The sequence below is a fragment of the Podarcis vaucheri genome, assembly GCF_965113315.1.
Source record: "Podarcis vaucheri genome assembly, chromosome: 4".
Classification (NCBI taxonomy): Eukaryota; Metazoa; Chordata; class Lepidosauria; order Squamata; family Lacertidae; genus Podarcis; species Podarcis vaucheri.
Window position 1 is genome coordinate 46,493,581 of NC_138762.1, and position 16,342 is coordinate 46,509,922.

At 41.7% G+C, this 16,342-nt stretch overlaps 1 protein-coding gene across 2 annotated transcripts in view; it reads left to right on the forward strand.

The window, feature by feature from the left end:
• Positions 1 to 16,342, forward strand: part of GBE1 (1,4-alpha-glucan branching enzyme 1) — a 148,823-nt gene continuing 132,481 nt past the window's right edge. Inside the window, exon 1 of one of the 2 annotated variants that reach the window (XM_082220745.1) lies at positions 1 to 3,486. In XM_082220745.1, coding sequence (XP_082076871.1) covers positions 3,395 to 3,486 — 92 coding nt within the window. In that variant the 5' untranslated portion in view covers positions 1 to 3,394. The remainder of the gene's footprint in view (positions 3,487 to 16,342) is intronic. The other variant, XM_082220746.1, reaches the window with a different exon arrangement.

Sequence of the window (16,342 nt, forward strand, 5' to 3'; positions counted from 1 at the left end):
AAGACAAATTTAAAACAGAGAAAAATCACTACAACTTTAACACATATAAAACCATTCCAAAATATGACAGAACAATACAAATTCATCAAAGCAGATGGGTCACATAACATTTAAATTCCTTAACTGCCAGAGGCCAAGGTAAAGAGATTGGCTGATGACTACCAGGTAACTATCCAGAAGAAAGTAACCACACTGTCACAACCATCACATATTGGCATATTCCCAAGTTTATTTAAACTTGTGTACTGATGTCCATGCCTTGTACAAAATTTGATGCAAGATGGGCAATCCAAGTCCCATCTTGTCACCCTGACCCTGAACTATGAGTTAATATACATGTAGAAATAATTTTCACACAAGAAATTCTTGTAGGAGGAAGGCACCTGATTCTATGCTCTCCTTACTCCAACAAGAAAGAAGCTTTACCTACATAAAGCTGTCAACTCCTGTATCTGTTCAGCAGAGAATTTTTTTCATGTCGGAATGGGGATGTCATTTGTTCAGGGATCACTATATGAAGAAAGCTCTAGATGTGTGAAGATATCTAACCCAATATTTTCTTGAAGCTGGAGAGATGGGGTGGGGGAGGATGTGTGTGAAAGATAGTTCTTGAATCATACACACGTTGCAACTTCTGAAAGTTTCTGTGAAGATTGAAATGAAGCCTTAAGTACACCTATTTTACTTATAATATTTTCTGCAAGCTACTAGGTTCAGTAGGTGATAGCCAACAATAGTCATACTCAGGGAAAACTCACCATTATCACCCAGTACAGCTACAGGAACAAAATACTTGCTTAGGGTAATTTTTCAAAATTAGAATGATGAAGATGTCTCATGTAAGCCTTACATTTGGACAAACAAGGGACATTTCTAGAGAAATTCATTCATTTGCATCCTAAAAGAAGCTCTGAGTAACATACACATCCCATTTTAGCCTCAAAACAATCCTGTGAAGTAGGTTGTCCCCAAAGTGTGCAACTGGGCCAATCTTATTGTAACAGAACCAGTTTTGTTGCTGATGCAGGGATTTGAATCCAGGTCTCCACAGCCCAATTCTTTAACCACACTGCCTGTCCATGTGGCATGACTGCAAAGTGAGGTGTCCATCTGAATTTATATTTTCCTTTTCAATTGTGTGCCAAAGGGTTCAAAAATACATATGAATGAAGGAGCATGTTTTACAACTTAAGAAAATGCATACAGATGATTGCTTAGTTCTTGCCATTATGAAATGTATTTTAAATGTAATTGGCATATATTTTCTGCCTAAGCATTTCCAATACATGTCATCCAAGTTTACTTTAAAACCTGCAAGCACAGAGAATCTGCAATTATAGGCAGCTTGCTCCAGTGCTGAATGCTTAACAACTCCCTCCTAACATTTAAACTTCCTGTAATTTAAACTGTTTCTGCCATGAAATAAGATATTTAACATTTTAATGTATTCATAACTGTACATATACTGGAAAAAACAAGTTAACACAGCAAAGTATTTTACCACAGAATTATATGTTACATAAAATGGAACTTTTATGAAAATTATTGACATTCAGGATGCAGAAGTTTTGCAACACTCATTGGTTAAGTAGCTATTTTTCCAGAGTTAAGATGTTTGAGCTTGCAAAACACTATTATTTGCTTGCAATGCCTAAGCTGGGACACACACAAGACTTTCTGGAATTGTGTAACTTGAAGTCAAAAACTTGGGTACAGGGAGAGAGAGAGAGAGAGAGACGAAGATTATTGAACATTTCTTCACTCTGTTTCAGGTCTATGGGGGGAAAACACTTATTTTGCAAGATCTGCAATGGCTCTTTGATTTTTATTTGATTTTATTTAAAGCATTTTTATGTCACTTTTAACAACAAAAACAACAGCAGCTCCCAAAGTGAATACATAAAATCAATAAAACAACAAAAGAGATGATTTCCTGTCCACAGGTTTACAGATTAAGAGAGACTGCACTACATGAGATTTTCCCTTCATTCTTGGCCCTCTGACAGACAAGCTGATTTAGAAGGGTTTCCCAGATTAGAATGTCTGAAAACCATAGTTCTCACCCAGGCTTGGACAACCTGTGGTTCTTCAGATGTGGGGCTACATTTCCCATCATCGCTGATGGAACCAAAGGTAGCTAGAGCTCCCCAACATCTGGAGGGCCACAGGTTCCTCATTCAAAACATCGGTTCTCCTCCTTCCTAGCAATATGATTCTTGTCAAACGCTGTCAACTTCATTTGCCACAAGTATGTCTTGCTTGACATCAGCCTGAAGCATATCCAATTGGGGAACATTACTTTGTCAATTTATAAAGAATGGCCTGTACAAAGATTAAGTTGTAAAGTCAACCATTCAACTGTTTTACCAGTGTACTTGGAAGATTTGAACAAGGACGCCACACCTCCCTCCCAGAAGCATGTAGATCAGGCTGCCATCTTTTAGCTGCTCTATGCACTGTGAAAGGATAGGACAGTATGACCTTGGAAGGGGAAAAGAGATATGCCTTTATTGGGAAACAGCTGTTGAAAGTGACCAGGCACAGACAGTCCTTCCTGTTTCGTCACCTCAGGTTTCCTATGCTACTTTATGTGAGCTCTCATTGCAGCTGCTACTTCTCTGGCAGAGTTGGTGGATGCTGAAGGAACCCGAGATGGCACTGGAGTTCTGCAGGCGCCCTCCACCCCACCCCCAAAGTGGGAGGAGCAGCAAGAACCCACTGGTACCCTGCCCCCTTCTCTGGCAGAGGAAGACCCCTATTTCCACCAGTGATCCATACTTGCACTCAGCACACCAAATCTTAAACCAGGTGATGCCCAACTGTAGGCATGTTTATTATGAAAAATATTCCAACGAGTTCAATGAGATTAATTCCAAGTAAATGTGCTTAAGATTGCATCTTCTGCCTCTCTTCATTAGTCACCAGCATCGCTTTTCTCCTGGTCTGCTCCTGGGAGCTCACCTTTGCTCAGTACAAAGTACTGGATAACGGAGGGAAAACACCAATTCCTGGCGGATGTGAAGGGGGCCAAGTGAGGGCAGCGGCTTCAGAACGCACTACTGAGCTTGCTCGTGTTTCCCGAGCATGCTCAGTCGGCAAGGACGTTGCAAACCCTGAAGCAGCCGCAGGTTTCGAGTCTCTTAGCAAGGCCGGAACTGCTTGTTCCCGGAGCCCTTCCCTTGCGCAGCTGGGTGACCCCCTTCCCCTCCCCCAGCCTGGGCGGCACCCGGCCTAGCCCTATCCCGAAAAGGGGGTGGGTTGGTGGGAGAGAGGTCGGCGCTTGCCCTTCCAGCCCACCCCTCTTACCCAAATGTATATAGGGAGCTGAGAGGGCGCCGCTTCTCCTGACATCCTGGTGCAACTGAGGCCGGATCCTTCCGCTGCTGCTGCAAAGATGGCTTTGCTAAGCCCCAGCCCGCCCGACTTGCAGCGCTTGCTGGAGAAGGACCCCTACCTGACTCCCTTTGAGCAGGACTTCGAGCGCAGGTAACCGAGATCAGCTGGTGCACCTGGACGCGCTGCTTCGGGGCTCCTCTCACACCCGCCCATCTCCCCTCCGGGCCCACCCCTCCAAAAACCAAAAACAGCTGCTCCAGACACTAAAAAGCTGCACCGTCACGCTTATTTGCATCTCGGTCCTGCTTGCTTCCTCCGGAGTAGGTCCCTATCTGCGGAGCGGCACCGTGCATGCCTTGCTAAAGTCCCGCTAGCTTCTCTTGCCCGCTGGGCTCACTTGGCTTCACTACCTCCTTCTCCTCTACCTGCTGCCTTTGCAGCTGCCTGTGCGTTTTCACTCCGGAGTCCAGGAGATACTTACTCCCGAGTAAAGGCAGGGCTGCCGCAGCTGTGGTGCCCAGCCGCGGTGAGGAAGGAAAGCGAACCCGGCTAGGACAGCTGAGCGGCTGCAGCCCCTCCGCCACCCGCCCCGCGCTCCTCTCTGTTGCAACATGAGCCCCTGCCTTTCACGTGCGCTTCCCGGCGTCCGCGGTGCGTGTGCGTCGCGTGCTTCCTCGCTGGCGGGGAACGGGCGAGCCTGATTGGCGAGCCTTCATCTCCACGGGAAGCGCCTGTGAAGCCACCCGGCTGCCCTCACTTGGGATTGGAAGTTGGTTCTTGCCCTTAGCTGGTGGAGAGGGAGGGACTTTCCCCCTTAACGCTGCAAGAGCTTTTCTTGTCTGCCGGCCGGGTAAAAGAGCCGTGAGGTTTTCAGTATGTAAAAAAGAATCAGCAAGGAAAGGTGTGTGGAGAGTCCTCGCTAAATAATCCGTGAGCAATGCCCAAGGCTGGGATCCTAAATACGTTTATAAAGGGACCAAGCTCCACTGAATACAGTGGGGCTTCTAAGTAAACATGCGTAGGACTGGGCTCTGAATGGGAGAGATGAAAACTGTTGCTACTAACGATTTGCAACCTGACATGTGTACTCAGATGCAAGCTCCATTGAGTTTGCACTCTTGGACTGGGCTCCTAATATTAGTTCACCACCTTCCCACCCTTCTGTAATACCCCCCCCCAAATAAACCAATAATTTAGGGGGCAAGGGTTCTGTAGAAAGTGTGATCAGAAACCTTTATGAACTTAATTTTTAACTTTTTATTTTAGATTTCTGCAGCAGTTTGAGGCAGCCTTCAGTAATTACAGTCAACAATTTTATACATGGGTATCTTAGACTGTGGGACTGAGTTGCTAAAACCCACCCAAGAGCAGTGGTCAGAATAGGATTTAAACATTGGTCTTCCACATTTGTGGCAAATTCTCTGTTCACCGAAGCATATTGCTTGCTGGAGCATGGAGTAGCAAAAGGGATCATAAACTGGGCAGTGGTCACTGCAGCCTGGTGTTGGATTTGGAAGAATCAGAGCTCAGTTAAAATCCCTGCTCTGCCTTGAAGCTTTACTGGGTTTCCCTGAGTGAGTCAGTCGTTCTGTCTCTGCTTAACCTACTTCACAAAGCTGTTGTAAGGTAAAAGTTGTGTATGCGTGTGTGTGCGTGTGTGTGTGTGTGTGCCTGCTGCTCTGAAGAAGTGATTGATAAATCTATATGTAAATGCCAGCGGCTAACATTTTTGTCAGACTAGTGGGATAAAGTAATGGAGCCCACAGTGAGGTTATGCAGATTGAAAGGTTAGACAATAGTATGATTTATTCTGCATGAGTGGGGACATGGATAAGAACAGAATTGATTCCCAGTGTCAGAGAGCAGATTTAGACTTTACCTCAATAGTGTCCTTGAGGGCTCCTTTACTTTTCTCAGCATAAGTTGGGAAGGACAAGTGCTGCTATTTGAAATATTGGAGCGGGGATTTTTGGCTGCTGTCAGCTTTCCCACTGCACTGGGGACTGTTATGGCAGCCAGATATCCCCCTTCTAATATTACAAACATCAGCAGGGAAATCCCCTGCTGCTACCCCCCCCCCATTGCAATACTTGTAGGGATTTCATAGTGGCTTCTAAGAGTATGCTTGGGTACGGTATGTTTGGTACATCATGGATTCCTCCAGTCCACTTGATTTGTTTCCAGAGAGATTATATGTGCCAAAGCAAGTGCTATCCCACCCTTTCCAGTGGGATTTCCCCATCACTTTCCTCACTGCAAAAAGTCTGATCTTTGAGGGAAGTGGCTTTGTTATGCAAGATCTTCCAGTCATCTATAATGGCACTTAACCTAGATTTGCTGGGATGTGATTGAGTTCCACTTGAAAATAGCAACAGTTTGAAACTGTCCATCTGTTTATTGATGAAGTTTTTTAGTTTTGCTAGTACAGAATAATTGTCTCTTCACCAAGAAGAGTTAAAATGAGGAGAGAAGAAGACTGTACTTTTAAAGAAGAGCATCTTCCAGAGGAGTAGTTGGTTGCACCTAAAATAACAAAGTCTTGTAGTACAGTGGTACCTCGGGTTACATAGGCTTCAGGTTACATACGCTTCAGGTTACAGACTCCACTAACCCAGAAATAGTACCTTGGGTTAAGAACTTGCTTCAGGATGAGAACACAAATCGTGCCCCAGTGGCGCAGCAGCAGCAGGAGGCCCCATTAGCTAAAGTGGTGCTTCAGGTTAAGAACAGTTTCAGGTTAAGAACGGACCTCCGGAACCCGAGGTACCACTGTATCTTAATTGGCCTAGTTTGCATGTCATGGACTCAAGGTAACCCAAGCTATGACCATGCAAATGTATGGGCTCCTGGACCGGAGCTAACACCAATTTTGCTGTTGCTCGGCCCCTTTATTACAAGTTTGGCTTAGTGTGGTATCTGAATGCAGGACCATGATTAGATTAGGGTCTCTCCTCCTTGACCACAATCTAGCAACAGAACAAAGCCTTGACTTCGTTGCTGTGTTGTGTCACAGGCCTGAGATGAAATGGCAGGGCAGCGCAGCAGCTATGCCAGGGTCTGGAGGAGAAAATCCTGTTTAAACTCATCAAGAGCCAGCCTGTTCACATCGTCCAGGGAAGCCATAGTTTGGCTTTATTTTGATGAACGAACTAGGCTGAAGACCAACAAGTTCATGATGGTATAAGCTTTTGTGGATTAGAGTCCACTTCATCAGATACAATTTCCAGAGGAAGTAGCTGCATTGGTCTCCTGCAGTGAAAACAACAATCAGCCTTGTGGCACTGCCAAGAGTAACAAATTTACTACAGTCCGCTTCATCAGATGCATGAAGTGTTATCCTGAGTATCGTAACTACTTTCCAGCTGTTATCTTATATGATAACAGCACCTGAGAGTACTTGCTCTCCTGCCTTGGTGTGGTATATTTTTCAGGCACAATTGATTATAATTTTCTACTATTAACTGCCATAGGAGCCTTTTACAAGCAGATTACAAAACTTTCTTTTACTGCTTTGCCAGGAAAAAAGGCAATGACATGTTTTCAAAGCAGCATTAAAAAGCACTAGTGGCTGAACTTTGTGATAGTACATTAAACTGAAAGTGTCCTGTTATGTTTAGTTTTAAGATTTTTATATATGGCATCATTCACCAATTAGAATGGAACTTCCCAAATCCAATAATTAACTGAGCATAAACCCTCCTCCGGGTTTGTATAGTAACAATAAAAGTTGACATTTAATGTCAGTAATTAAAAGAACATGGATGTTTATATTTGCATAGGTTTAAAACCATTGGTTTTCAGTGTACCAATCAATGGGTGAACTTGGTGGTATGACAAAGCAAGACTATACAGTGGTACCTCGGGTTAAGTACTTAATTCATTCTGGAGGTCCGTTCTTAACCTGATACTGTTCTTAACCTGAAGCACCACTTTAGCTAATGGGGCCTCCTGCTGCTGCCGTGCTGCCGGAGCACGATTTCTGTTCTCTCTCTCTTTTTTAAAAAATATTTATTAGGGTTTAACAAATACAGATAAAAGAAAGACAAACAATAAAAAGTTACAAAACTTCAAAAGTAAATAAAGAAGAAGAAAAAATACAGTAAAAAACAACAACAATTACAATACATCAAGACATTAAAAAAAAGAAAAAAAGAAAAACTTTTAAAAAGCAAAAACATTAAAAGAAGAGAAAAAAAGAAAAAAAAACAATATTTTCATGTCCTTATCTTTCATTTGCTTATTTCCTTGACTTCCTCACACCTCCCTTTTTGTATTCTAGTTCAATTAGTTGTTTCAGCAAGTCCTTTCCCTCTTTCTCAAATTTAGTTCCGTAATTTATCTTAGCGCAATTTAGCCTTAAATTTTACACCTTTACCCATAATCAATCTATTTTTACTTAATTCTTAATAACCTTTCTACTAAAGCCATATACCTTCTTTCCAGCTTCCTTCTAACATTCATTAATTTTACAATATTTCTGTAAATATACTTTAATTTTTTTCCAATCTTCTTCCACCAACTCTTCTCCCTGGTCTCAGATTCTGCCAGTCATTTCCGCCAACTCCATGTAGTCCATCAGCTTCATCTGCCATTCTTCCTGGGTAGGTAGATCTTGTGTCTTCCAGTGCTTTGCAATAAGTATTCTTGCTGCTGTCGTAGCATACATAAAAAAAGTTATATCCTTCTTTGGCACCATTTGGCCGACGATGCCCTGGAGAAAGGCCTCTGGTTTCTTCAAGAAGGTATATTTAAATACCTTTTTCATTTCATTATAGATCATTTCCCAGAATGCCTTAATCTTTGGGCATGTCCACCAAAGGTGAAAGAATGTGCCTTCAGTTTCATTACATTTCCAACATTTATTATCGGGCAGATGGTAGATTTTTGCAAGCTTGACTGGTGTTATGTACCACCTATAAATCATTTTCATTAAATTCTCTTTTAAGGCATTATATGCCGTAAACTTCATACCTGTGGTCCATAACTTTTCCCAGTCAGCCATCATAATGTTATATCCAACGTCTTGTGCCCATTTAATCATAGCAGATTTCACCATTTCATCTTGTGTATTCCATTTCAACAGCAAATTATACATTCTTGACAAATTCTTAACTTTAGAGTCTAACAATTCTGTTTCCAATTTTGATTTTTCCACTTGAAAGCCTATTTTTTTATCCACATTATAAACTTCCATTATTTGATAATAATGGAGCCAGTCTCGCACTTTATTTTTTAGTTTTTCAAAACTTTGCAATTTTAGTCTGTCTCCCTTTTGTTCCAAAATTTCACAATACTTCGGCCATTTGGCCTCCATGTTGAGTTTTTTCTGAGCCTTTGCTTCCATTGGTGACAACCATCTTGGGGTTTTACTTTCTAGCAAATCCTTATATCTTACCCAAACATTAAACAGTGCTTTTCTAACAATGTGGCTTTTAAACGCTTTATGTGCTTTAACCTTGTCATACCACAAATATGCGTGCCAACCAAATACATTGTTAAAACCTTCCAAATCCAACACATCCGTGTTTTCAAGAAGCATCCATTCTCTCAGCCAACAAAATGCGGCTGATTCATAATAAAGTTTGAGGTCTGGCAGGGCAAATCCACCTCTTTCTTTGGCGTCTGTTAATATTTTAAATTTTATACGAGGCTTCTTGACTGGTGTTATGTACCACCTATAAATCATTTCATATAAATCAGTCACGATTTCTGTTCTCATCCTGAAGCAAAGTTCTTAACCTGAAGCACTATTTCTGGGTTAGCAGAGTGTAACCTGAAGCGTATGTAACCTGAAGTGTATGTAACCCGAGGTACCACTGTAAAAGTAAAACAACTTAACATGAAGTTGACACAGACCCAAATAACATTATATACAACAGAGAATCATAGATTGGTAGAGTTGGAAGGGACCACAAGGGCCATCTAGTCCACCCCCCTGCAATGCAGGAATCTATTGCCCAACATTGGGCTTCAACTCATGATCCTGAGATTAAGAGTCTCATGCTCTACCAATCCTGCTATTCCAAATGGATCATAAACTGAGCATTCTGAGTCTTGCTGGCAAATCACAGCATTCCCCTTTAAAAAATGGCCCTATTTCAACACACACTAAAATCAATAAAATTCATGCAGATTTGAATAAATGCGCGTGCGCGCGCGCGCACACACACACACACACACAAATATTCCTGGCAACACAGAGCATTCACCTTTATTTATTTTTTACCTTGTTATCAATTACTGCAGATGGTAAATGTGTGAACCTTATTTATTTATATATACATAAGGAAACATGGGTATAAAATGTAAACAATGGGAGCAAGAGGTCATGCAATGCAAGAGGTTCAGTCTTTGACATTTTTGTGCACAGCTATCTGGTTGTTTTGTTATGTTAGACATTTTGTTGGGTAGTATTTGTTGCAAAATTTGAGATTCAAAGACATTTAGAATAACCAGGAGATTTTAAACTCCTATCCAGAGAAGCCCAGTTTAAAGATAAAGAATCATAAAAAACTAATTATGGTTCTAATATTATCTGTATTCCTGCCCTGTGACTATTTGGTGATGTGTGGGTTATAAATTTGCTAAATAACTGAATAGAAAGGGAGAGCAAAGACTTTGAATTAGCACCTGGGAAGCAGACTGAGCAGGCTCACTGGTCACAGTCTCCTCCACTATGGTGAGATGCATTTCTGTTTAAATGATGCTAATTGTTTCTAATTTTGCATGTATACATATATTAGCTTATGCAGATCCAGGCTCCATTCTTGGTGATTTTTTTGGCACTGTGTGTGTAACTGTTATTGAGTGGTATGTTGTTTTAAATATATGAACATTCTTAAACAGGCATGTCTTTATTGTGTGACTGGCAGTGATACTGCAGTAATCTCTTCAGTTAAAGAAAATATATAAGCAACTGTTCCTTTATCCAAGGACCAACAGTCTAATTCCCTTGGCCGCCCTGTGTGACTGGGGCAACTCAGTCAGTTGGGCAACGTAAAAATAATAAAATTATTATTATTATTATTATTATTATTATTATTATTATTATTATACAGAATAAACACTCCCCCCCACCAGCAACACAAACAGCCTACATGTACCTTTCCCAGCACAGTAACAAGCCTTCCATTCAAAAACGATCCCTGAATCTGATGCTTTTCATCTCTTCCCCCAAGTCCCTCCTGTTTGTCATGGTCTCTATGGCCGTAGTAGCAATTGGTTGACAATCTCTGTATCTGGTTTAAACTAGTGAATGTGAGTAGAAATGAGGCCTTACTGCTTGTGCCGAGGGCTTTGGGGCAGTGTTTTGGTGTGCACGAATGTAATGCCTGTCCTCTTTAAAGCTGCATTAATGCAAACTGTTCAGTTAACAAATGCCTGAATGAGCTATCACATTCTCTCCTGTTGGGTAAATGACTTTTGTCATTAGCTTAACTGTTTCATTGATCTCAATACGTGGAAGTAGGTGCAATTAAAATCATGTGCATTTTTGAGCTGAAGAGCACTTATTTCCATGTCAGAAATTAGAGCTGCTAGAGCACTATTGAGCAAACTTCCTTGTTGCACACACTTGTCTGCCCAAAGGAGGACAGAATCTGCCTTCCTGCCACCTTACCATTTCTGGTGTTTGAAATAGCTGCAGTAATGGATGGAAATAAGAATTGGCTCTTATCTGGATCTGATTTGCTGTTGTATTACGGGTACTTTCCCAAAATATATGCCTGCTCTCCTAACCATCCCTGGGGAAGAGGTCAAGGCAGGGCTTGTACAGGTTTTTCTGCACTCCATTTTTTTTTACAAGGGCATTTATTTACTTTATAAATTTATTTATATGTTGCCTTTTTGAGCATAGCCAACCCTTAAGCAGCTCACAATATTTTAAAAGCACAAGAAATGCAATGATTTAAAATAATCAGAATCAACAATGGCAGCTGCATTAACGGCTATTAAAAAGACCAGTTAAGAGTTAAAGACACTTAATAAAAACAAATGGACAGAACTATATTTTGCAACGTATCTATGTAGAAAAAGCCTTCAACAAAAAATGCAGTTAGAAAAAGGATTTTTAAAGCCAGTTTAAAAATCCATAGTGTATACAGCGGTACCTCGGGTTGCATACGCTTCAGGTTACACACTCCGCTAACCCAGAAATAGTGCTTCAGGTTAAGAACTTTGCTTCAGGATGAGAACAGAAATTGGGCTCCGGCGGTGCGGCAGCAGCAGGAGGCCCCATTAGCTAAAGTGGTGCTTCAGGTTAAGAACAGTTTCTGGTTAAGTATGGACCTCCGGAACAAATTAAGTACTTAACCCGAGGTACAGTGGTGCCCCGCAAGACGAATGCCTCGCAAAACGGAAAACTCGCTAGACGAAAGAGTTTTCCGTTTTGGAGGTGCTTCGCAAAACAAATTTCCTATGGGCTTGCTTCGCAAGACGACAATGTCTTGCGAGTTCCTGGTGGTCCCCCCCTTTTTCTAAGCCGCTAAGATGCTTATCAGCTGATCCGATCGGCATATAAGCCGCTAAAAGCCGCTAATAGCGCTAATCCGCTAATCCTTCAATGGGCTTGCTTCGCAAGACGAAAAAACCGCTAGACGAAGAGAATCACAGAACGGATTCTTTTCGTCTTGCGAGGCACCACTGTACCACTGTATATGCCATGTGCACATCCGATGGGAGTTTCAAATTTTAGGAACCACAACAAAATTGTGTCTCACCCACAAATAGGATTGAGTACATAACAGGAGACTTTGAGACAGATCTGTGATTTAGCAGATTATGATGAGTTCAGGTGGTCCTTCAAATAACTTATTCATAAGTCATTTAGGACTTTACAATTAAAAATCAACACTTTGAAAGGCAGTGATAACTACTGTAACTGATAGAGAATCAGTCTTGTGCCCCATTGCTCTGTTCCCCCACCTTCCTGTGATCTAGCAGTAGCATTTTGCAGCTGTTGGGAATTTGTATACTGCCTTCAAAGGCAGCCCCATGTAGAGCATACTCTTTGGTCTTTTCAGTAATATCAAACTTACTCCATACTGTTTCTCTGCCCCCTCCCATATTATGATTTATCTTGCAATCCAAAAACTGGAAGGAGATCCTCACCTATTATGAGAACATTTCCTGCCATTGATGAAAGTAAACCAATCATCCTGGACAGTTATTAGCCAAGGAATGGTCTCCTTGCATCTATAACAATACTTTCTAGGATGCCTAGGCATAATTTGAGTGTATCAAGTTATTCTGTTAGGCTATGCGGCAGCTAGACTGGTGACTGGGAGCGGCTGCCGAGAGCATATAACTATCAGAAGCAAAATCCCAACAATAACACTAGTCTTGAAAGAACAGCACTGGCTCCCAGTACGTTTCCGACCACAATTCAAAGTGTTGGTGCTGACCTTTAAAGCCCTAAACGGCCTCGGTCCAGTATACCTGAAGGAGCGTCTCCACCCACATTGTTCTGCCCGGACACTGAGGTCCAGTGCTGAGGGACTTCTTGCGATTCCCCCGCTGTGAGAAGCCAAGTTACAGGGAACGAGGCAGAGGGCCTTCTCAGTAGTGGCACCTGCCCTGTGGAACACCCTCCCACCAGATGTCAAAGAGAACAACAACTACCAGACTTTTAGAAGACATCTGAAGGCAGCCTTCTTTAGGGAAGCTTTTAATGTTTAATAGGTTATTGTATTTTAATATTCTGTTGGAAGCCGCCCAGAGTGGCTGGGGAAACCCAGCCAGATGGGCGGGGTATAAATAATAAATTATTATTATTATTATTATAGAATCATAGAGTTGGAAAGCACCCCAGGGGTCATCTAGTCCAACCCCCTGCAATGCAGGAATCTTAGCTAAAGCATCCATGGCAGATGGCCACCCAACTTCTGCTTAAAAACATGCAATGAAGGAAAGCCCACAACCTCTCAAGGGAGCTCATTCCACTGTCAAACAGCTTTTACTGTCAGAAAGTTCTTCCTGATATTTAGTCAATCTCCTTTCTTGTAACTTGGTTCAAGTTCTACCCTCCAGAGCTTGGAGCTAAGAAAAAATTAATTAGTGCTAAGAACAAATAATGCTAAGCATTTTTACTACATAAATGCAACTGATACTTCATCTGAGAATGAAGTTGGTTACATAACTAAATAAATAACTTGTATGTTACTAATTACAAATATTTTACTTTAGCTATGTTTAAGTACAGTCTAACATCTACATGTTCAGAATCTTCCTTTAAGGCTAGACATGGTTAGATTCTTCAAGTTTATATTGACTTCCTTTAAATTTTAGTGAGTAATTAATTTAACTTTTTGCATTGAATTTTCCTTGGTGTTTCTAACCTTTTCTCTAACAAGTAGAGATTTAGTATCAATAATGTAACTCATGGCTATAAATCTCTTAGTATTTTACCAGACGTTGATGTTAATAGAGGTTGCAGATTCAGCTAGTTAAAAAGAGAATTTAGCCCCATTAGTGGAATTCTTTTATTTTTATACGCAACCCATTTCTCCATAAATGTGCAGACTCCCTTTAAAACATAGATTTTATTGGGATCTCCATGCATCACAAATCTGGGAGGAAGAAAAAATATGCTAAATAACTTCTTTCTAACTATGATGCTGTTTTGCCCATATTAAAAGGACTAAATTTTCTGCTTGTGACCTGGCACTTATTTCAGTCTCCTGTATGCAGTTGGCAAAAGGCATTTTTGACCTAAGCCTGTGTGTTGCAGTGGATTGTATGCTACGTTTGAATGTGTGCAACCCAGTTTCATGTTCTAGCTTAGCCATAAAGCTTGTTAAGTCATTGTAGGGAATGACACTCTCTCAACCTAACTTATCTCAAAGATTCTTGTGATGGTGACATATTGGTCTGAGCTGCTTGTAGAATGGCTATCAGGTTTTGGGGAATCCGTGGTCAGGGATGATGGGAATTGTAGTCCCAAAACAGCTGGAGGGCCGAGTTTGGGGATGCCTGTTTCAGATGTTTTGGACTCCGGTTCTGACCATGTCTACTCAGAAGTCAGTTCCACTGAATTCCCAGCAATGTGGTGTGAGGATTCCAGTCTTAATTCACATTCTTCTGTGAAATATGAACTCCCACTAGCAACTCTTTTGCGAATAGCAAAGAGTTATGTGAGCTAAAGCCACATATAATTTGGGATGTACTTTTCGTCTTCTGGTACTAAGACTGTAAATGATAAGGTTGGACCCATTAATGCCTGCAGTATTATGGCATTTTATGATGTTCCAAACAAGTGCAGTAAATGCTGCCTGTTAGGCTTTTCTGTGCTAACAGCTCCTCTCCCTTTATAATATACTGCCATTTCCTGCAGGTGCCACAATAATCTGTTAACTATGTACACAGCAACTTAGTTTTTTCAGCGGCCTGCTTTATATGGGATAAAACTCCATGTGGTGTTAGATTAAATCAAATAGTAGTGGCTGACTTACAGACACAGGGGTAGAGGTGGGAAGAAAGAATGGAAAACTGGGGTGCAAAGTGAGGCTATTGGGGTTGCAGATTAGGAACTGGTTTCCTCCTGACTTAACCCATGGAAGTTCAAAGTGTGGGTAGAATTTGGCTGTATGATCTTCCTTATTCGCCTGTATTGATGGCTGAGTGTGTGTGTATTAGGATGTTGTGCAAGTTCTCAGTTGCCTCTACCAGCAGAGAAAAGCATTGCTAGTGTGTGTGGCTGGGGGGGGGTGTTGCAGTGGAGGCCCCAGTTTTGGTCCGGTGGCTGAAAAGTTAATGCTGGCTTCTCTCTGGATGTTAGCCACTCAATTCAGGGTGTTGTGGGACAATTCTTGGGACCTACCAGTGCACCAGCCTGGAGCTTGTGCAGCAAAAGAACATCTGTAGAGCCACAGCTTTGATTAATTAAATAATAATAATGCCTTAATTTGAAATGTTCTGGCTGGTGAGTTTGGAAGTTCAAGCAAGTTCACCAACCTTACTATTAAGGTTGAGAGTTGTAATCGCACAACATCTGAAAGACCACATGTTCCCAATCCCTCTTTTTAAAAGCTTTTTTTTTCTTTTCTGATAATTACATTCTATTATGTTGCTGTTTTGTTTTGTTTCTTTAAGGCCGTCTGTTGTTCTTTTAAAATGGGGTTCTAATTTCTGAGAACTGCCTTCGGTTCTTGAGACCTGAAGGCGGGATAAAATACATGTGCCTGCACACTTGATTTTGAGAAAAAAGCCCTTCAAAGAGAATTGCCTTCCTTCTCTAGGGTCTTAACTGAAGGACCAGTAACTCACATAGTTCAAAGAGATAACAAGGGCTTGAGAGAGCTGTTTTGGGAGAGCAAGAGACAGACTCTGAAGGTGGAATGATAACAAATATTAGCAGAAAACAAAAAGATTTGGGGCTAAAGAATGCTGTTGCAGTTTAACTGTGGAAACTGGAACATGTGACCCAAGGTCATATTCCTGTACGGTGGTACCTTGGGTTACATACGCTTCAGGTTACAGACTCCGCTAACTCAGATATAGTGCTTCAGGTTAAGAATTTTGCTTCAGGATGAGAACAGAAATCATGCTCCGGCGGTGCGGAAGCAGCAGAAAACTTCCTCTGTTTTCAGGTACTGTGGGACCTCGTGTTATGTACCGCCCTCCTTGCGAATGCTTTGGGTTATGAGCTCCGCTAACCCGGAAGTAGATGCTCCCAGTTGCAAATGTTGCCTGGGATGCGAGCGGAAGTCGCGTGCCGGTGGCACGGCAGCAGCCGGATACGCCATTAGCGAAAGCGCGCCTCAGGTTAAGAACGGTTTCCGTTTACAAATGGACCTCCAGAACGAATTAAGTTTGTAACCGGAGGTACCACTGTAAATATAGGATTGAAAACTCAGAGATATAATGGAAAGCAAAAAGTTGTGTTTTCTATATCTTACCTTAAGAGGAGCTAGAAGTTAGGAACCTGCCATTATGCAGCATAGTGTTTGCAAAGAATATAAAGCAATAAAACACCCAGTGCTAAGCACAAAATAGAAAACTATGTATATAT